Source organism: Thalassophryne amazonica, chromosome 10 (assembly GCF_902500255.1).
Source record: "Thalassophryne amazonica chromosome 10, fThaAma1.1, whole genome shotgun sequence".
In the NCBI taxonomy this organism is placed as follows: domain Eukaryota; kingdom Metazoa; phylum Chordata; class Actinopteri; order Batrachoidiformes; family Batrachoididae; genus Thalassophryne; species Thalassophryne amazonica.
This window is the reverse complement of record NC_047112.1, coordinates 25,711,532-25,734,217: the sequence shown is the minus strand read 5'-3', so window position 1 is coordinate 25,734,217 and position 22,686 is coordinate 25,711,532. Positions and strand designations below refer to the sequence as shown.

The 22,686-nt window shown below is 44.3% G+C and overlaps 1 protein-coding gene across 1 annotated transcript in view; it reads right to left on the bottom strand.

Annotated features, from left to right (window-relative positions):
• Positions 1-22,686, bottom strand: part of hmcn1 (hemicentin 1) — a 276,985-nt gene that overhangs the window by 46,751 nt on the left and 207,548 nt on the right. The window contains exons 74-84 of the mRNA XM_034179597.1: positions 22,231-22,358; positions 21,994-22,150; positions 19,219-19,340; positions 16,047-16,211; positions 15,006-15,113; positions 12,382-12,519; positions 12,014-12,148; positions 5,609-5,878; positions 702-892; positions 381-594; positions 121-255 (exon numbers count right to left, since the gene is read on the bottom strand). Of these exons, the coding sequence (XP_034035488.1) occupies positions 121-255; positions 381-594; positions 702-892; positions 5,609-5,878; positions 12,014-12,148; positions 12,382-12,519; positions 15,006-15,113; positions 16,047-16,211; positions 19,219-19,340; positions 21,994-22,150; positions 22,231-22,358 (1,763 nt within the window). The remainder of the gene's footprint in view (positions 1-120; positions 256-380; positions 595-701; positions 893-5,608; positions 5,879-12,013; positions 12,149-12,381; positions 12,520-15,005; positions 15,114-16,046; positions 16,212-19,218; positions 19,341-21,993; positions 22,151-22,230; positions 22,359-22,686) is intronic.

Genomic DNA, 22,686 nt, shown 5'->3' with positions numbered 1-22,686 from the left:
CAGAATGGGACATGTAAACTTTCACATAGCAAGAAAAAAGGTGTACGCTCATGTTTTAACTCGATCTATGAAGGCAGGTAAAACCAAACTGAGTTTAATAGTTCTACGGCAGGTTTCTACCTTTGACATAGACAAAACCCAGTGACTTCACAGCTCCAACTTTATTTTCTGCCACGCAGGAGTAGGTGCCGGAATCATCTTTGCCCACTCTCTCTATCACCAACTCACTGCGCCCGTTCATGTGATCATAGTGAACTACACCATTGAAAAAATACAAATAAAGGACAAAAGAAAATAATAATTTTTAAAATTAGTGGTTTGTCTTTTTTATTCTTATTATCTTCTCAGATTTTTTGAAATAACTGTTTCTCGATCACTACCTGGAATGACTTTGTTGTTGAAGGACCATGTGATCGTAGGTGTGGGGATGCCACTAACGCCACATACAAGCAGGAGGCGCTCTCCCTTATTGAGGGCCACATCTCCCAGCAGCTCAGTAAAGACAGGGTAGGTATGAACGGACAAGGTAATGGTCCGACTGTCTTGTCCGACTTCATTAGTGGCAATGCAAGTGTAGCTTCCTGCATCGACAGGCTGAGGCAGGAGTGTCAGGAGGTGATATTAATAAGACAAATTATCCAACACAATCATAAATTTACACACAATAACAAACCAAAAAATACCACACATTTATAGATTACCTGAACAAAATCTATAAACAACTCTCCAGAGGGCAGGATGTCGTACTCCCCGGTACTTTCATTGATAGGATTACCATCTTTCTCCCAGGACACACTGGGCTGAGGGACTCCCTCTGACACACACACCAGTTGGGCCTGGCTGTTTTCCACTACAGATACCTCCTGCTGATTGATACGAATGGAAGGTGGAACTGCAACAGAGGTGAGATAAAAATCACATCAGGCCAAAATATTGCAATCCAACGAGTCAATGTCCAGTCTGTGTGTAACAATATATGGCCAACGATGAGCATTGGTGGCCTCTCCTTTACATTTTCTCACATTATTCATACTAAAAGTTGTGTTATTTATTTATCTTTTTAATGAGTTTGAGAGGTCCTGCAACTAATATTCTGAAGTGACTTAAATGTAAAAAAAAAAGTGGGGTGTAATGGCACACAAAAATCACAGCTCGGTATATTATATATTCTAATCCAATTACTTTTTTCTGTGAATTTGATTGGTTAAGCGTGCGAGATTTCAGACCATATAATATCAAGATAACGGTGGCAAAATATTAGAGCGTTTCACATTTGGATGTGTTACTCCACACCCTGACCGGTGTTCTGACGACATTCCTGTCGAATGTCATTCCTGTCCTCCGCGCAATTGCACATGCAATACTGTCAGGACACGGAGCTGTTGATTTATGCGATGAGACGCACAATTCAACAGAACACCAGCTGCGCGCTGCTAGCTGTTTGCGCTGTTAGCTGAAAGCAAGAGAAAGTTGCGTACCAACACCGCAGCCTAAATGGGTGAATTTAAGCTACCATACAAAAGTATTGATGTGGATTCTGATACAGAATTACAGTTTCACATTTGATGGATTTTCATGTTTGATGGATTACTCCTCGCCCTGACTGCTGTTGGAGTGACGCTGCCTCACAGTAAGCCTCACCGACTGAATTACCTACAGAAAAATAAACCATGCAAACGATGGAATTGAATTATAATGGGAATAACCCCCTTGTGTCTGATGATTTGATAGCCGTTTCATGGCTCCACTAACGCATCACCGTAAAACTCCTTTTTACCAGCTCCACTAACGCATCGTCGGTAAAGCTCTATTTGCGACCATATAACCAGCATGAACATCCGCAAATCATAAGACAGAATAGGGTTATTCCCTAAGTATATTACACCGGATGCCCTTCCTGACGCAACTCCAGTTTTACCTGGAGAAACACACACAGCCCCTGGTGTTCCGAAGAGGTCTCCCATCCAAGTACTAACCAGGTCCCACACTGCTTAGTTTCTGAGATCTGACAGGATCAGGCTCACACAGCGCAAACTGGCTGCATAATACACTAACAGCTTAGTCAAAAATATAACACTAACTGTTCAGTTGTGTCTGGAAGCACCTAATTTGGCACAGATCTAGACTAATATAGTTTAAGAACATCTTCATTATTGAGCCTTCTGAGATTTTGCCCAGAAGCCATGGATGGCCACCATTCAGAAATGCAGTTTTATGGGGACTCTTCATCATCTAAATATTTGTCTTACCAACACTTGCAATTTCCTCCAAACTATTTGGCTAAGATTGATAAGATTGATTGTTCATGACAGTCATGTTGTTTAAACAGCAATACGGTTTCCATTTTGGTGGCTATTTTGAAAAATCGCTTCAGTTTTTTAATCAGTTATTTCTGGAAGGTCTGTCAGATATGTAGTGTTCATGGTGCCAACACCACATTTGTAAATAGTATTCATTGGGAACAGAGCTTTAAATACTTGAGACCTTTTTATGTCAGCCATTTTACCAAAACAGCATCATATTGGCCTTTTTTTTTTTAATTTCATGTAAGAGTTACTCCTGTGAGTGTCAAGGCTTGAAGATGCATGGCACAGAATATGGGAGGGCACAAAATGCAGACTCGAGGACAAGGTGTTATCAGTAGAAAATAAGCAGGGGTACAGTACACGGGAAGGCAGGCAGCAAAGCAGAGGTACAGATAAGTGCTAGGCAAAAACGTGGTCAAGAGGCAGGCTGGGTTCAAAAACACGGTGAGATACTGTATCAAAGGCAGAGGCAAAAAAAAAAAAAGGTCCGGTACACAAAGCAAGGTCGTAACACACTGGGGCAAAAACAATACAGAATCAGGAGGCTGGAATGTGGATACATGGATCCCAAGGAACTGACAAAGGAGTGGAGAAAGTGAAGGCCTTAAATACACAGGTGATGTAATTAAGTCAACAAGGTGCATGTGTGGATGAAAGTTCCAGAAGGGAGGTGTGGTCGGGTGAATCCAAGAGGAGTGAAAAGATGCAAGAGAGTGAGGGAGTGATTCAGGGGGACTGTGACAAAGATGAAACAGATAAGTGCAAGAGAGTAAGTGAACCTAAGGAGAAAACAGAGACAAAGATGAAACAAGCACGTGCAAGAGTGTAAGTGAACACACGGGGGGGGGGGGGGGGGGGGCAAAGAAGAAACAGACAGGTGCAAGAGTGTAAGTGAAGGAAATGCAATCAGTGACCAAAATCAGTGACAATAAGGGAACAAACTAAACACATGGCTAAAGTCAAGAAGATAATAAACATAGCAAAGAACCTATAAATTACCATCTGAACTGTAAAACAGAAAACAAAACACAAGACAACTATATAAGCTACGTGAAGAACACAAGAGAACTGAAACAACTAAAGACTACATTATAAGAATCAGGAGACAAACCAGAATGGCTAACACAATGGAAACAACCATAACTGGACAGAAACAATGAATGAATAAACCACATGACTAAAATATGAAAAATAGAAAATCCAAAAATAAACAGAAAACAAAACCAGAGACTACAGAATATAGAACAGAAAAAATATGAAATCAGAATGAAACTAATAACTAGAAAATTGAGCTGTGGAAAGGGGAAATAAGAGAACTAACCCCACCCCGGGGTCGGAACCTGACAGTGAGTAGCAGTATATGCAGTAGAATGTACTACCACTTCTGCTGCTTCATTGTAGCCAGAGCTGGTTTACAAACTAAAGGACTAAGTAATTCCTTACTGAGAAAATAAACTGGGAAAAATGTGTTACCTTTTAGCTTTTTTTTTCTTTTTCACATTTTACTTATTCATATAATTAAATATAAAAATTTAAAATATGTTTGCTTCCAGTTATTATCCCTGAATGCCTTCTATGCTTAATTGTATCAAATATTGAGTGATTTTTTCGAAATGGGGACCATATCTGCAACAAACAAACTAACATCAAAAATTTATTATCAGTTCTATCACCATATTTGATGCACCTGGCTCCTTTTAATAGTGCAATAATAATGATGGATCCCTTATAACTGTGAATGGTAGCCATTTTGGAAAATGGCTGCCATGGCCCTCCTCTGCAAAATTTTATAAGGCTAAATATCTTGATTTGCTAATAATACATTACGTGTGTTTAAGTGCTTCTAGTCAAAACTGAACAACTGTTTTTTTAATTATTTTTTATGGTGGTGGAGTATAAAAGCGAAAATACTGGATGACACAAAACTCAAGGAGACATCATTCTTATAGCCAATCAATCAATCAATCAATCAAGTTTTATTTCTATAGCACTTTACAACAGTTTTCACTGAACCAAAGTGCTTTCCAATAGCACCAGCTAGAGATAAAATAAAAAGAAAAGTACGAAAAACACAATAAAACACAATAAGAGCATCCAAAATAGAATAAAAATAGACAAAAAAGTGTCAAAGCAATTATGTGCAAAAAGCTGCCCTGAACAAGTATGTTTTTAACTTAGCTTTAAACAGAGGCAAGCTATTAATGGACCTCAGTTCAGGAGGTAATGCATTCCACAACTTAGGACCTGCTACTGCAAAAGAATGGTCACCCCATTGTTTGGACCTGGACCTGGGAGCCTCAAGAAAGTTTTGGTCAGCAGACCGAAGTGCTCTGACAGGGTTGTGTGTTTTTAACAGGTCACATAAATAAGAAGGTGCAATGCCATTTACAGCTTTAAAAACAAACATTAACAGTTTAAAATCAACTCTAAAACGGACTGGAAGCCAGTGCAGGGAGTAAAGTACAGGAGTGATGTGGCTGTGCTTCCTGGTATTGGTCAACAGGCGATCAGCAGCATTCTAGACCAGTTGGAGTCGGTTTAGAGAGCCTTGAGTGATACCAACATAAAGTGCATTGCAATAGTCAATCCGGGAGCTGATAAAAGCATGCATAGCCTTTTCAAGGTCCTTTTGGCTTAGAAAGGGTTTGACTTTTGCCAGGAGTCTCAGCTGGAAAAAACTGGCTCTCACCACACTGTCAATTTGTTTCTCAGATTTTAAACAGTCGTCAAACCGCACACCAAGGTTCCTTACCACAGCCCTACGATAAGGAGCCAGGGAGCCAAGATCTGGATCAGAGTTAGTTTTAGCTCCAAACAGAATACACTCTGTTTTGGCTTCATTAAGGTGCAGAAAATTCTGAGCCAGCCAGTCCTTAATATCCTTAAAAAAGCTATGTATGGAGTCCAAAACACTTGTATTACGCACAACTGGCATATAAATCTGGAGGTCATCGGCGTAAAAATGAAACTGAAGATTATGTTTGGTGATGACTGAACTCAGTGGAAGCATGTACAAAGAGAACAAGAGCAGTCCGAGGATACTGCCCTGGGGCACACCAGTGGTCAGAGGAACTGTGGAGGAGGAGAAGTCATTAACCATCACCCTGAAAGTCCTGTTGGTCAAATAAGACTGAAACCACTCCAAGCCAAACATCTGTCAACTCACAGAGGGTAGAATTAATGCTTAACCTGTAAAAAATAATCCACAGTGAAGTGAAATCAATAACAGGGCTCACATTTCAAATTTTTACAACACATCGCAATAAGATTGCATTACACACAGAAAGGCAGAACAAACTTACTCTGTACAGTGAGGCTCATCTCCAGGCTGGAGGTTCCCGCCACGTTGGCAACAGTGCACGTGTAGCGTCCGGCATCACTTGGCTGGATAAAAGCGATCTGCAGGGATCCTGAACCCAGCACCCTCTGGTGTACAGATTCACTCAGTGGCTGACCGTCTTTATGCCACGTGGCTGAGGGAAGAGGCGAGCCCTCAGCTTGGCACTGTAGTGTCACAGACGAGTCCACGGGTGCGAGGTAGGCTTGAGTCTCAGAGCTGATCACCGGAGGGACTGCAGTGGAAATACAAGCATACATACTTCTTTAATAACGCATTAAAACATGTGCATGCTGGGCCAATATGAAGCTGGAGGGAGGGCAAGTAAAAACCTAAAAACATTACCGCTACTTTACCAGAGATACATTTGATAAGTTTAATGTTGCTGTCATTCCTTCCTGCTTCCTCGAGGTAAAATCCAAGAGAGATAAAATCACTACATGAAAAAACAAATTAGTGAGTATAAAATGCAGTTGCTCAAATGCAATATAACTGGCAAATGGACTGGCACTTTTCCATCTGATACAGACACTCAAGGCTCTTTACCATCAAGCTTAATATTCACCAGGAGGAACTTGGGGATTAAGGACCTTGCTCGTACATTTGAAACTTCACAAAAAACATTTCTGTTCTCGTCTGGCTCCCGCACTGAGCAGATGACACTTTGATCGCTGTATTTAGTAGAATATAAATCACTCCAGAGTGTAAGGCAGATCTGTCAAAAAATGCATTGTGAAGAGTAAAAAAAACTGCATATAAGTAGCACCTTTTTTTTCTGTATGTGGAAATGACTTTGTAACATAGCATTTCCCTGTGGGCACGTTTAACAATGGAGAGAAACTCATTGTAGCACATGTGCACACCACAGCCTGTGCTGTTACATAATGGAAGGACTTTTAAATTCCAGAAATAAGTAAGATAGACAAATAAACATGCTTCGGACAATGTATTGGATAGTATTTGACACAGTTAGGACAAAATAAATTGTCAGATGGACACAACTGTGGCCCACAGCATTGGAAACACTACAATAAACACGTGAGTCTACTTGATTTTTTAATATATATATATCAGCTCTTTAATATGGAGTTTTTGTGCATTGTTGTCGTGAACTTCTATTATTGTTATGTTTTCTTTTATTAGTAGAGTTTGTGTTGTGTGGGCCGCCCGAAGAGGAGGTACTGCTGGCCCAACGCCAGAGGGCGCCCTGCCTGAAGGCGGGCTTCAGGCACCAGAGGGCGCAGTCGCCGCCAGGAACTGGAATTGACAGCTGTCACTCATCACCTTCATCACACCTCACCCATAAAGGCCGGGAGAAGACACCACATCTCTGCCGAGAAATCGTAAAACCATTCAGGTAGACACTCAGCCGTTTCGTAATTCAGCTAAGCTGAGTTGTGAAGTCTTTTGCATCTGAGCTGGTAGCTGAATTGTATCTGTATCCGTTGTGCACTTTTCACAACATTAAATTGTTACTTCGTATTTCCATTGACCTTTCATTTACGCCCCCTGTTGTGGGTCCGTGTCATCACACTTTTCACAAAAGGATTTCTCGGCCACGTCATGGATCCCGAGGGGCATCAACCATCAGGTGAACCACCAATGGAAACACAGGGTGCACAGGGACCAGCAGGAGGCGTACTAGGTGAGCTGCAGCAAATCTTAACCGCCTTCACTGCTCGGTTGGACTTGGTAACCGAGCAGAACGTTATACTCAATCGGAGGATGGAGGCTCTCAACGCTCAGGTGGAAGTGCACGAGTGCCAGATACAGATATTCCATTGGTTGTTCAACGAACCCCCCCGTCCCCTGAAGCATACATAAGTCTCCCGGAGCCGTATGGAGGCTGTGTCGAGACGTGCGCTGACTTTTTAATGCAATGTTCGCTCGTCTTTTCACAGCGTCCTGTTATGTACGCGTCGGATGCCAGCCGGGTGGCTTATGTTATAAATTTGCTTCGAGGAGAGGCACGCGCCTGGGATACGGCGCTCTGGGAGCACAATTCACGGCTCCTAACGACGTATACTGGGTTTGTGCGGGAGTTCAAACAAGTGTTTGATCACCCCAACAGGGGCGAGGCCGCTTCAAACATGCTGCTGTCAATGAGACAGGGGCATTGGAGTGCAGCCGAATATGCAGTCGACTTCCGCATCGCGGCTGCGAGGTCCGGCTGGAATAATGGTACACTCCGCACCGCCTTCGTAAACGGACTGTCTCCGGTCCTGAAGGAGCATCTGCTGGTGAAGGATGAACCGCGGGATTTCGATGGGCTTATTGATCTGGTTATATGGTTAGACAACCAATTGGAGGAACATCGTCGGGAGCGAGGCGAAGGGCGTGGCCGGGCACGAGTCGTCCCTCTCCCTTCCAGGTCCGAAAGGGTGCCGCCGTCCCCCCGCTCCACTGCCAGAGAGCTCCGTGTGGCAACAGCTCCCCCTGCTGATGATGCTATGGACACGAGCAGGGCTAAAGTAAAATCAGAGAATAGACAACGGAGGCTGGCCCACGGGGAATGCTTTTTCTGTGGCTCGAGTGAGCACATACAGAAAAATTGCCCCAAGCGGTTAAACTACAATGCCCGCCCTTAGAGACTGGGCTAAGGGTGGGCCATAACAATCACGAGGGGAGACCCCGAAAATCCGCACGCATCCCAGTGACGATCCTGAGTGGGGATCTCACCCTTCACGCCCCAGCACTGGTGGACACGGGGTCGGAGGGGAATCTGCTGGATAGCAGATGGGAAAAGGAGGTTGGGCTCCCTCTGGTGGCCTTACCGTCACCTTTGTCGGTACGGGCATTAGATGGCACCCTTCTCCCATTAATCACTCACCAGACACAGCCAGTGACATTGGTCGTGTCTGGGAATCACAGGGAGGAGATGGTGTTTTTTGTAACACCGTCTACCTCCCGGGTGATTTTGGGTTATCCTTGGATGTTAAAACACAATCCCCGGATTGATTGGCCGTCTGGAGCTGTGATGCAGTGGAGCGAAACATGCCACCGGGTGTGTTTAGGATCCTCGGTTCCACCCGGTGTAATAGCTAGGAAGGAGGTTCAAGTCCCCCCCAATCTCACGGCGGTGCCAGCTGAGTACCATGATATTGCTGACGTTTTCAGCAAGGATCTGGCGCTCACGCTGCCCCCGCACCGTCCGTATGATTGTGCCATTGATTTGGTACTGGGCGCTGAGTATCCGTAAAGCAGGTTGTACAACCTCTCATGTCCAGAACGCGAATCAATGGAGACCTACATCTGGGACTCCCTAGCTGCCGGGTTGATCCGGAATTCCACATCCCCGATGGGGGCTGGTTTCTTTTTTGTGGGCAAGAAGGATGGCGGACTCCGCCCATGCATTGATTACAGAGGGCTGAACGAGATCACGGTTCGCAACCGATACCTGTTACCTCTGTTAGATTCAGTGTTCACGCCCCTGCATGGAGCCCAAATCTTTACAAAATTGGATCTTAGAAATGCGTATCACCTGGTTCGGATCCGGAAGGGAGACGAGTGGAAGACGGCATTTAATACCCCCTTAGGTCATTTTGAGTACCTGGTCATGCCGTTCAGCCTCACCAATGCGCCCGCGACGTTCCAAGCTTTGGTTAATGACGTCTTGCGGGACTTCCTGCATCGGTTCATCTTCGTATATCTTGATGATATTCTCATCTTCTCCCCGGATCCTGAGACCCATGTTAAGCATGTACGTCAGGTCCTGCAGCAGTTGTTGGAGAACCGGCTGTTCGTGAAGGGCGAGAAGTGTGAATTCCACCGCACTTCTTTGTCCTTCCTGGGGTTCATTATCTCCTCCAACTCCGTCGCCCCTGATCCAGCCAAGGTTGCGGCGGTGAGAGATTGGCCCCAACCAACAAGCCGTAGGAAACTGCAACAGTTCCTTGGTTTTGCAAATTTCTATCGGAGGTTCATTAAGGGCTACAGTCAGGTTGTTAGCCCCCTGACAGCCCTGGCCTCCACTAAAGTCCCTTTCACCTGGTCGGATCGGTGCAAAGCCACGTTTAAGGAGTTAAAACGTCGGTTCTCAACTGCACCAGTTCTGGTGCAGCCTGACCCTGATCACCAGTTTATAGTCAAAGTGGATGCCTCTGACTCAGGGATAGGAGCCGTGCTGTCCCAGAGTGGGGAGTCCGATAAGGTTCTCCATCCTTGTGCCGCAGGTTGACCCCGGCTGAAAGGAACTATGACGTCGGCAATCGGGAACTTCTGGCAGTGAAAGAGGCTCTTGAGGAGTGGAGACACCTTCTGGAGGGAGCCACGGTCCACTTCACGGTTTTCACGGACCATCGGACACTGGAATACATCCGGACCGCTAAGCGTCTGAACCCTGTTGGTCATTGTTCTTCGGTCGGTTTGACTTCCAGATCACGCATCGCCCCGGGACCAAGAACCAACGGTCCGATGCACTGTCCCGGCTACATGAAGAGGAGGTCAAGCCAGAGCTGTCAGATCCACCGGATACCATCATCCCCAAGTCCACTGTCATAGCAACCCTCACCTGGGACGTGGAGAAGACCGTCCGGGAGGCCCTGATATGACACCCGGACCCCGGAGATGGACCTAAAAACAGGCTATACGTCCCACCAGAAGCCAGGGCTGCGGTCTTGGACTTCTGTCACGGTTCCAAACTCTCCTGCCACCCAGGGATGCGAAGAACCGTGGCAGTGGTCCGGCAGCGCTTCTGGTGGGCGTCACTGGAAACCGACGTCCGGGAGTACGTCCAGGCCTGCACCACCTGTGCCAGGGGCAAGGCTGAACATAGAAAGGCCCAAGGACTCCTCCAACCGCTGCCAGTGCCTCATCGCCCCTGGTCCCACATAGGCCTGGACTTCGTCACAGGTCTCCCTGCGTCCCAGGGAATGACAACCATCCTGACGATAGTGGACCGGTTTTCCAAGGCGGCCCACTTCGTGGCCCTCCCGAAGCTCCCGACGGCCCAGGAGACTGCTGACCTCCTGGTCCACCACGTCGTGTGTCTGCATAGTATCCCCACGAACATAGTCTCGGATCGTGGTCCCCAGTTCTCCTTGCAAGTCTGGAGGAGTTTCTGTAGGGAACTGGGGGCCACCGTGAGCCTCTCGTCCGGGTACCACCCTCAGACCAATGGACAGGCAGAGCGGGCGAATCAAGACCTGGAGCAGGCCCTGCGGTGTGTAACTGCGGCGCACCCGACAGCTTGGAGTCAACATCTGACCCGGATCGAGTACGCCCATAATAGTCAGATCTCCTCGGCTACCGGCCTCTCCCCCTTTGAGGTGTGTTTGGGGTATCAGCCCCCATTGTTCCCAGCCATAGAGGGAGAGGTCGAGGTCCCCTCGGTCCAGGCCCACCTCAGGAGGTGCCGTCGGGTGTGGCACACAGCCCGCTCTGCCCTGCTGAAAGCCCGGACGAGGGCTAAGGACCATGCAGACCACCGGCGGAGCCCGGCTCCTGCATACCAGCCCATGCAGGAGGTATGGCTGTCAACCAAGGACATCCCTCTGCAGGTCGAGTCACAAAAACTGAAGGACAGATGGATTGGACCGTTCACGATCACCAAAGTCCTCAGTCCGGCCACAGTGAAGCTGAGGCTGCCAGCTTCACTGCGGATACATCCAGTCTTCCACGTGTCCCGGATCAAGCCTTGTCACTCCTCCACCCTCTGCACTCCCGGACCAGCGCCGCCTCCTGCCCGTATCATCGATGGAGAGCCTGCGTGGACCGTCCGCAGGCTCCTGGACGTTCGTCGACGGGGCCGGGGATTACAATATCTGGTGGACTGGGAGGGGTACAGACCCGAGGAATGCTCCTGGGTAAAGCGGAGCTTCATCCTTGACCTGGCCCTCCTGGCCGACTTCTACGACCGTCACCCCGACAAGCCGGGTCGGGCGCCAGGAGGCACCCGTTAAGGGGGGTGTGTGACAGAAACAGTCACTCTTGACTGTTTCTGTTTCCTGCCAGCAGTACCCGATCTGACAGCTGGAGACGGTGGCCACCTGGGGACTCAGGACTTGGCGGCTCCGGGGTGTTCCAGATCCGTTGGCAGTGGAAATCGTGTGGGTTCCGACTCTTCTCTGGACAGGCGTCTCCTATCCTCGAGCCTGCCAACACGACTCAACTTCATAATTGACTGTAGTATTGAATTGTATCTGTATCCGTTTCGTATTTCCATTGACCTTTCATTTACGCCCCCTGTTGTGGGTCCGTGTCATCACACTTTTCACAACAGTTTGTTATGTTGCTTGATAAAGGGAAAGCCCTACATAAATTGTTATTATTATTAGAATTATTATTATCGAACGCATGAGGCACCATCCCTGCAGTAAAAAAAAAAAAAAAAAGATTTATATGCCAGAAATATGGTACTCTTATCACTTACCTTGTACTCTGAGTTTGGTTTTTCCCAGCGCTGTCCCCGCCGGGTTTTGAGCCACACACATGTATGTTCCAGAGTCTGAAACAGAAGCCTTGTTGATCTGCAGACTTCCATTAGGTAGGACTGTGAAACTACCACCTAGAACAGAACAGAAGAGGCCTCACTAACAACAGGCAAAAAGTCTGCAGGTTTTTGTTGCATTCCATCACCTCAGCAGGTGATCTGACTGATGAAGTCCTCCCTTCAGCTCAAAGAGCTGTTCGCTGGGGAAATCACCTGGTGAGGTGAGCGATGGGAATGCAAACACGCTGACTGTTAATCGCCTCTCATGGCCTTCGTAGCTGCTTCATATTAGACTCATTAGGAAGTACCTGTTGTGGGTATATTGATGCCCTCCTTCTGCCAGGTGATGGTCGGTCTGGGTGAACCTGTGGCCCTGCAGGGCAGCGTGATGGGATTATTTAGGATCACATCCAGCATGTGTGGATGGGACTGGATCACTGGCAGCTCTGAGGACAGACGTGAGGAAAGCTCATTCAGATATGACCAGAACAAGAAAGATTCTTACAGCAATTTGGCTCGTTGAAAAATGTCCACCTGTTAGTGCAATTACCTACAGTATATATATATATATTTTTTTTTACGCACTTAGTAATAATTAATTATGCCATGAGGAAATAAAGGAGACTAAATAAGACCATTCTAGCTGGTTTGGAAAGATCCTGTTAAGCATATTTGCGTATAATTAACTCCAGACAGAGAACACAGTGTAGATAATTTCTTTGTTTGTTACCTTTGCCAATGAAGTTGGGAGATTGTATGTTTTCATCCCTGCTTGTTTGTTGGTTTGTCTGTTTGCTTGATTGTGAACAGCCTGCAGCCCACAATTCATATATCGTTATAATTTTTTTTTTTTTTTTTTTTTACTGAAGACTCATATCCTCATAGGCAAGAACTGATTCAATTTTCAAGGTCAAAGTCAGGAAAAGTCCTGGAAAAATCCCTATCTTTAACATTCAACAAATGTTCAAAAATTCCTAACTCTGTCAAAAAAGATCAAATTCCTTTCATGTTTGAGAGCATTACGTAGGGTGCTAGCATTACGTAGCATTATGTATTGACTGACAAAGTTTGATCTGGATCTGATCCAGATTACAGATTTTGTGGCCATTTAAATTTAACATTGAAAGCCCAATTTAATGTATATATTACATTATATCATAAACAAACGTGCCCCAATCACTGTCATATTTGAACGTGGGGTGCAGACTGATACTTACTATCGCCTGACAAAGTTTGATTTGGATCTGATCAGGATTGTGGATTTTGTGGACATTCAAATTTAATATTAAAAAGCCCATTTGGTGTACATTTTACATTATATCTCAATCAAAAGTGCCTCAATAACTCTCATTTGTGATAATGAGGTGCAAACTAAAGAATAGACTAATTTTGATACCTGATCTGTATTGTGGATTTAGCAGATATTTGATTTTAACACTGAAAAGCTGTTTTGATTTATACTTTGTATGATTTTTAGCTTATGAAAATCCACTTCTAACAGGACTTTGACCTTGAAAATTTGAAAAACTAGTGTTGGCAGAGGTTTGTGCTCTACAAGTCCGGTGGTCTAGTTTTTTCATTTTAATGACAACAGCATAAATCCACCATAATCGTAAGATCTTTTTAAAACAAGAATGGTTGTAGTGCCTTACTAAACACTGGGCTAAGGGCCCTGTCCCACTGGGGACAGGATTAATTGCGCATGAATTGAGTACACAAATTGCGGGCATTCGTTGTCGTCCGCAACAAAAATGGCAAAAAATGACAAATGTCCCAGTATGAATTACGGATATATTAATAATATATAGCGAATATATGATGAACAATCACGGTTATATAACGCATGTAGTGAGGAAACTGATCTGACACACTGAGATTATCACAGCAGTATGACGGGTGTATTATGCATCGCGCACGTGTTGTGTGTGCACGGCATCCGCATTGCGGTCATAAAAGAAGCGCACTCGGGCCGTCGGCATCACTATTCACACCAACAATACAGCCTCTGGAGCATTTGCTGGACTTGGACAAGTTGATCACAGAGTTAATGTTCATTTTGTCATGCGAGGGTTAACTGTTCATGAGTTTGGGGAGCGGGAGGGGGGAAGCCGCTGGGGGTGTGAGACGGTGTTTTTTTTTTTTTGAGTGAGTTGTGGGTAAACAGCAACTCTTCCTTTTGTTGGTGTTAAATAAAAGTCCTGGACTGCAGCAGCTACGTCTTTGTGGATTTACACAGCCGGACCGGCATTGACTGGCAGGTATGTCGCTTTCTGCCACATATAGTACTTTGGGTTTACGTGATGCATTCACAGATTGTCCGCAAATCAGCTGCAAAGCAGATATAATAAAAACGCTTTATTCGTGGCCAATTTGTATGCATTCACTACAACATATTTTAGTTTGTGATGTGGACGTGATGGGCACGATATATATATCTGTTTTACACACTGTCCCAGTCCGCTGCCAAGCCGCAAATCTTCATCAGTTGCGGATATCAGCGGTTAACGGCAGATATACAGCGCATACAGTGAGTATGTATTGTGTATGAATTGCGTATATATGGAGTATGTAAGGCAGATGTCATCCACTTCCAGATTTTTGAGCTACTCAAAAATCCTGGCTGCGGACATGCGTGCCTCTGTGGATGATCACGGGTGTGTTCGGATTACGGCCGACTCATACAGGCATGTTACATGGATATTGCGGATGTTTGGTGAATATGGGCCAATTTTGGAGGAAATCCATACACAAATCCTTCTAAACGCCAGTGGGACAGGGCCCTAAATGACTGATCTTACATTTATCAATAAGAATCCACAGTCATGCTATTAAGAAATATCTGTTTTATTGCTGTGCAAACTGACTTTTGCAGATCTACCAAAACCCAAACAAGATTGTCTACTTGTTTTTGTAAATCTCAGCCTCCTCTTACCCTGAACTGTGAGCTGCACTTGGCGGTGGGTGGAGCCTGCATCATTTTTGGCCGTACACAAGTAGTGTCCAGCGTGGTTGAGCTCTGCAGAGGTGATCTCTACTGGACCTGAGTCCACATCACCACACAACAAATTAACACATGCATCAAAAAATGATAAAAACCACTTTGTCTCTCAAAAAACAAACAGACACACACAGACATAAATAAAAATAAATCTTAACACCACATAACCTCATCAAAAAACTGACATTTGCAATTCAAAATCTTACATTTTTTCAGCCTCAGCTTCACTTATTCTTTCACTCCTCGGGCTCTAGTGATTTTCTTTAGTGTCCATGAAATATTAGAAAGTTCACTGTTATGAGTTTTTAAACATCTGCTCTTGTTTGTTCTATCCGTTGTACATTGTATTAAACTAACATGTATGTAATATGAACTTAAAATGTACTTTTAAATGCATCTTAACACACATGCTACAAATTCTCTGATGCTCCCATGCTCCACCAAATAAATACATAAAATAAATAAATAACCCTCTTAACAGTTATGCTGCAAATAACAGAAGTATTATGGAGACATTGCAGAAAGTTAAACTTATTTCTTCTGTTTTTCTTGTTGCTAAATGCTGATAAATTATACTGTATTTGTTGTCTTTCTGCCACCTGATTCTGTTTTTTCTCTCTGTTTAAGGTGCGGCTCCATCCAGAGATGGAAGTGGGTGTTTTCTTCTGCAGGCCTCCCGTTTTGTGTACCAGCATGGACTCCCAAAATCTCCAAACATTTCCTGTATAATTTCCTGTATTGTCTATTGTGTTGGTAGCATGGTCCAAGCAGAGGGTCACCCCTTTGAGTCTGGTCTGCTTGAGGTTTCTTCCTCAAAACATCAGAGGGAGTTTTTCCTTACCACTGACACCTGTGTGCTTGCTCTGGGGTTAGACCTTACTTGTGTGAAGTGCCTTGAGGCAACTTTGTTGTGATTTAGCGATATACAAATGAAATAAATTGAATTAAATTGAATTGAATGTTTATGGTAGCGACCTGTGGGTAGGATTCTGTATCCTCGTCCCTCTTTGGGCAGCTTCATGCCATCTTTGCTCCAGTGGACTGTGGGCTCTGGCACACCAGATGCAGTACAAGCAATGACCACAGGGGACAGTCTGGATACAACTAGCTCTGTGGGTTCATCTGCTATAGATGGAGGAACTAGAAAGACAACAGCAATTATAACATTTAACTTTATTATTTATTTTTGCTATGGAAGAAAAATTTGTTTAAGGTAAAAAAAACGAGAGAAATTTTGGAGACAGATGAAAACTAGAAGGACACTCAGGGATCACAAGACTCTCAGATGTCCCATGGTATCATGGTCAAAGGCAGGATTAGGATCAAAAGAATCAGAATTAAAGGTCAAGGACTAAAGGTAGGATTCACCTCTGGGGATTAAAGCTATTAGAATCAAAGATCAAATGCAGATTCAAGATTAACATAATCAAAATCATAGATCAAAGTAAAGCCCCTGTCACACATACCAAGAACGTGCAGGAACCAGCCCGACACTGCAAATATTGCCATAATTCGGTACAGTCGGGAGGAAAAGTGGCGTGGTTAGCAGTGTCATCAGAGCGCATCAGGAGTACCTCGTCCACACCTGCATGATGGCATCCAAAGCACATGTAGACAACAGGTGGATGACACTGCTGTCAGACGGCTATAAAAGGTGCTGAAGACTGCCTGATGTCCAAGTGTCTGGATGGCAAACACGGGATGGAGTGGTAGTGAGCACTGTGTTCCTCTCTTTGCACAGGACCTGCCGGTACTGGACACCGGAGTACAACCATCGCATGGACCGGACTCACGCCATATGTGTCAAATCCGGCATGGTGCGGTCACTCACTCACTCATGCAATCACATCTCTGCTCATCCTCCCCTTCACAGCACTACTGACCTCACGTGCGCGTGCGTAGAGCAGAGGTGCTGGACTGATGACATAATCGGTGGGTGTGTGTGAGTGTTCACAATGGTTGAATGAGCAGCAATGTGTGCGCACAGTGCACGTGCGTGACGTTGCCAGCTGCTGGACACTGCTGGCAGTGGGCCATGCTGTCCCATGTGTCAGACGCTGCCTTTCCAGGGAACTTTAATTTCTTTTTTTGTGTGTGTTTTGCCATCCCAGTCTCACATTTTTTTTCGTGCTCCTGTGATGAAATTTTCGTGACTGAGCTTTTTTTAATCCACTATTCCTAACCCTACTCCCACCCCCAACCCTAACCTTAAACATAACCTAATCTTACTTCCCCCCCCCCCACCGCTTCACTTTTAATTTCGTGCAGCCATCACGGAATGAATGAGAATGAATTTGTGCTGCTGTGACAAAAATGAGGCGCTTTTCGTCACAATATCACAAACCAATAGATTAATGTATATTTCGTGCGGCTGAAGCACGACTTGCCGTGAGACCAGGTTGTTTTGGCTCACTTCAGCAGCACAGCACAACTCTGTACACTGCGATTGTTGGATTATCACATAGGATTTATTTTTGCCATGGTTGATTCCAGCATACAGCAGCTGGGTGAGAGGATTTTAACCACAGGCCGGTTCCACATCCACATCTGCACTATGAAACACTCCTGGACTGCTGTAGGAGGTGAGATTCATGTTTATTAATGCTGTCACGGCCTGGCACAACAGTTCCATGACATATCTCGTACAGAGTTAGAAGGTGATCATATATTACAGCGTGACATCCGTTCAGCTCCGAGCCTGACGTGTGCAATGATGCGTTACTGAGCATGAGACCACAGAGAGGCCCAGCTGCCTGTGGTATATACAGATATAATGGAGACAATAGTTTACATTATTTACGTCACCCATGGGAAGGAATGGACAAATATCTGTACTGTAAGGTCTATTGTGGATATAACAGCCTGTTCAGATTTGTGGCGGTATGCGCGCAGTAGCAAATGGTGCTTTCGGTTTGATAGCCGCTGTTCACATTCACTGTACATGATAATAACTCATATTCATTATCATGATGAAGCGTGCCACATGCATTTAACCCCTTAAGCCCTAGAGCCTATTTCACCAAACACATACCCATACATTATGATTTATTTCTCAGCTTGTACAAGGTCAAAAATGCAAAACTTTGGCTCAGCTAAAAGACAGATCCTAAGGGATGTTGTGGATGTAAAAAAATTGAAAGTAAATAATACTTGGTAGGAGAAAATGAGGTTTTTTCCCAAAAATGAATTCCGATTTATGTCTTTATTTGCTTGGCGTTTCAGCTGTGGTTAGTTGATATGTGATTGAAGTGGATACTTTTGTAGAGGAGACTTTGCTTGACATTTTGATGTATAATAAGTGTATGTTGGTGTCAGCATTGGTTAGTTATGAGTGTTCAAATGTTCCAAAACAGGACAAATCCCCAAATTTGGGGACTCTAGGGTTTAAGAGGTTAAACAGTTCCTTTGTAATGGAGGTGGACATTATTATGCATGGCATGTGCAGATGATACCGGCAGACTTTGCCGTGCCAGATCCACCTTGAGGTTTCATCATACACGTTCAAATAGTTTTGGGTCCTGTTTTGCCGCAATCAGAATATGTAAATTGCGGTCAGATGGTGCTCAGATTGCACATGGACCGCCGTCGGCTAGGTGTCCCATCTTGACGGCGCCCAGAGGGTTTTGAACATGTGCATCATGCTCGGGGCTGCCGCCCGATTTTGACCATCTGTGTGGACTCTTGCAGATGGCTGTCAGAGCATTTTCGGACTGCAACTGGACACTTTTCGGATGTGTGTTAAATTGTCATTCTGTCACCAATCTGCCTCATTCTGGCTATGTGTGACAGGGGTTTAAGATTTACTCTGTTGTTCAGGATAAAAATAAAAAATCAGGGTCAAAAGTAAAAGAATCAGGAGCAAAGGAGTCAGGATCAAAGCTCAAATTCAAGATCCTCCCCTCAAACTGAATCTGCACCAAAATTGTAACCAGCTCTTCCATGTCCCAAGATCTACTTGTCCATCAAATTTAAAACTGTTCAAGTCCTGCTGATAGCTCAACCTACAGACATACGGCACTGAAAACATCATGTCGTGAATCAGAGGTAAAAATTCACATAGTAAACAAAAGGAATGTGGGTTTTATTTACTTCAATCTGAAATTCATATGCTGGTAAAATGATCAGTCATTGAGTGTTGTGTGCTCACCATGAACAGTGAGGTTAACAGATCTGATGTCTTCTCCTGCCTCATTAGAGGCCACACACTCATATAGTGCTGTGTCCTCCACTGTGGGCACAATGACCACCAGTGAGCCTGATGACAGTAATCTGCAGTAACAAAAGACAGTAATACCATTACTGAGTCCTGCTTAACCATGCAAAATGTCAAAAATAATATACACCCTCTAAACAACTGAATCACTTATTAAATAGCTACTCATACAAACTTTATTATTGAGAAACGTCTAACAGAGAGAACATAGAGAGGGCCGACTCCCACAAAATGATGTAATCTGGACGCCATTTTGATTGTGTATAACTGGGGCAGCTTGGCTGTTGCAGTGGAGTGACATTTTGTAAACAAAACTCTTGAGTGAGCTACAAGCTACTGTAATGCACTATTTGACTTTAGAACACTAGGAACTACTATTACAAATGTTTATTTAAACAGCTGTTATGATTGTGTACAGAGTGTAGAATAAGGCGCTGTAAGTATTTTATAACCTAGACAGCCTGATCTTTTATATTTTTAGTTTTAGATTTTATATTTAGTTTTATATTTTCTGTTGTGTTTTTAATCAGGTTCTTTTTGTCTCTTTCTCTAAAACTGTAGCATTATTAGTTATTATTACTATTATTGTTGTTGCCATTGTTATGATTAATATATAAACAAAAGTAAATTTTAAAATATTACAGTTTGTAAGACATTTGACTCTTTCACGACAACAAACGCTGAGCCATTATTATACAGAAAACAAATGCTTGGGACTCCAGCGAGGGCGGATGCATCTCCTCCTCTCTCCTCTATCTCTTCTCCAACCTTCAAAGTCCCTACTTCACCAGGCTGTGAATTTTTAAAACTATACTGGATTAACCATGGAATTGATCAGCTGGTCTCTGAATGCTATTGACACCATTTTTCTACAAGAAAATCAGGGCCAGGGGACCTTGCGTGCCCAGATGGAACCTACCCTGCGGGCTATGTTCTTGACGCTTTGCGCCATTCTCTGTGGAGGACGTCGAGGATTTATTCATATTTGTTTTCATAGTAGGAGGGCTGGTACTTATTGGCTTATGTGCTGCCCTGAACTACCGGAAAATTGGCAAGACGGCTGCCACCAGAACCACAACCCCTCACTTGTCCGTCATGATTAATGAGTTGGGCAAGGTGATGCATTCGCAGACTGCGTTAACCCTTGAACTCAGACGCAAATTGGATGGCATCTTGGAGCAAATGCGCACCTTGCAAAGGAAGATGAAGATTTCAGAGACCGGGGAATATTCATAATTTGGGATCTGGTTTGTTCATGTGAGACTGTAAAAGTGTTTTTCACTGCTTAACCACAAACACGGCAGGCTTATCAGCCTCTGAAGATAAAATGCCCCGTTGTTTTCCTCCAGAAGAATCTCTACGGCCTTGGGGATCATTGGCTGCCTCCTTATCTCTCTAATTCCAGTACGCAAGAACAGAAACTGACTCACACATGGACAAAGACTGAAGCATGCTCCACCTCCCCTCCTGCCCCCATGTCACACCCCATCCTGGCCACCGCTCACGCCACCCCTTTTCCCCTCCAGGGGCTGCAACTCCTGTTGCTGCGGCTACCACACACTCACATCACCTCAATTCGGAAAACAGACTGTTTCGTTTAGTGCACATAAACAATGTTAAATGTATATATGTTGTCTTAATTCTGATGTGTGCCATTATTATGGTAAACAAGTAATAATTGTGGATTAATTGCTGTATCTTGTCTGTGGCAATTTGAGTGTGGTAATCTCACTGTTGTTGCACTTGTAATGACAATGACAATAAATCTCATCCATCCATCTATCCATCCAAATGCACACAAACGTGCTGACAGCTGCAACAGCTTAATGCTAACTTTAGCATTGAAAATGCCATAAACATGCTAACGCGTTAGCATCGGTCCTATTTTTAAGTGATAAAATACATCTATCAACTGTTTCAGAAGACCATGACAGGTTGGCTTAACATAAAAAAGCTAAATATTACTCACAGACATATGCTCTTTAGGGTTTTAGCAGGGGAAAATTAAGATTAAGTGAAATAAAACAATGAATCAAGGAAGCATTAGATTGAAGCAGTGCTTCGATCTGCGAATCACTGCTTCGATTGGTTCAAGGTTCAAAGCAAAGCCGCGCTGCAGAAAAGGTGATTACAGACCCGCTGCAGAGCCTGTAATCAATGGAGTGAAATGATCATTTTCCTAACCAACACCCCCAAAAACAACAGCCACTCTGAAAGGCCAATAAGGGAATCGTTAAGCAAAAATGTTATTGATGTCGGTGGATCGAATCATTTCTTAACGATACCCTTTGGAAAGGAGTAGATTGCCACTTCCTTGTTTGTTTTAGTGTACTTGGTGCAGTTGATAGCGGAACACTCAGTTCCTTTAGACCTTCATGTTTGTTTTAGTGTACTTGGTGCAGTTGATAGCGGAACACTCAGTTCCTTTAGATCTTCATGTTTTTCTGATGTTGCTGGTATGATATTTATGATCCATGGACATGAAAAATACACATAAACAGAAACTTTTGTCTCTAATAGAGTGACACAAAGACTGCCATTGTGCGTCTATAGCAACACCCAGTTACACACATTCAAAATGGCGGCCGGCGCTCAGTCAATTACAATGCAGCAAATAGGAAGTCGGCCCTCTCTGTGTTCTCTCTGCATCTAATATGACCTGTCTAATATCATGAATTAGGAACCAGAGAGGGGAAAACCTGGATCAACCTGTACATGTTCTGGTTGTGGTCAGTATTGATTTCTCGACCATTTTTTGTCCATCGAACGGTGGGTTTTGGAATGCCGGTGGCTTCACAGGACAGTGTGGTCTGAATGTTGACTGTAACAGTGACATCAGTGCGACCTCCGGCTATAGAAGGAGGCACTGGAAAAACAATATCCAGGGATGAATATGTGAAACATTTTATTCTGTACACATGCTTGGACGTGGTGCACCATCCTCACCTTGAACTTGCAGATCAACTCTCTTACGTTCTGTCCCGGCCTGATTGGTCACCATGCACAGGTAGCGGCCCGTGTCGGTCACCTGAGCAGAGTGGATGTGTAAAGATCCATCCTCTGCAAGCGTATACCTGCACACAGGTTCATGCAGACTGAGTGATAAACCATGACAGCATGGCAACAGGAAAAACAACAAAATTGAATTTTACTAGAAGGTTTAGAGTCATCATATGTTGTGATTTATACAGGATGTTCTTTCAGTCAGAGAAACATCAAGTACTGGAGAATTTGTTCCTTGTGCTTGTGCATGTTATATTTGGTGTAATTGGTTTGATATCTGAAAATTGTTCTTTGGAGAATAATGCAGAATCCAGATGTTGCATTAGTGGTAACATTATTCTAATATGGATTGGGGCAAAATCCATTTTAATTGGCTGCCATGGCTGTATGTATGGCTGA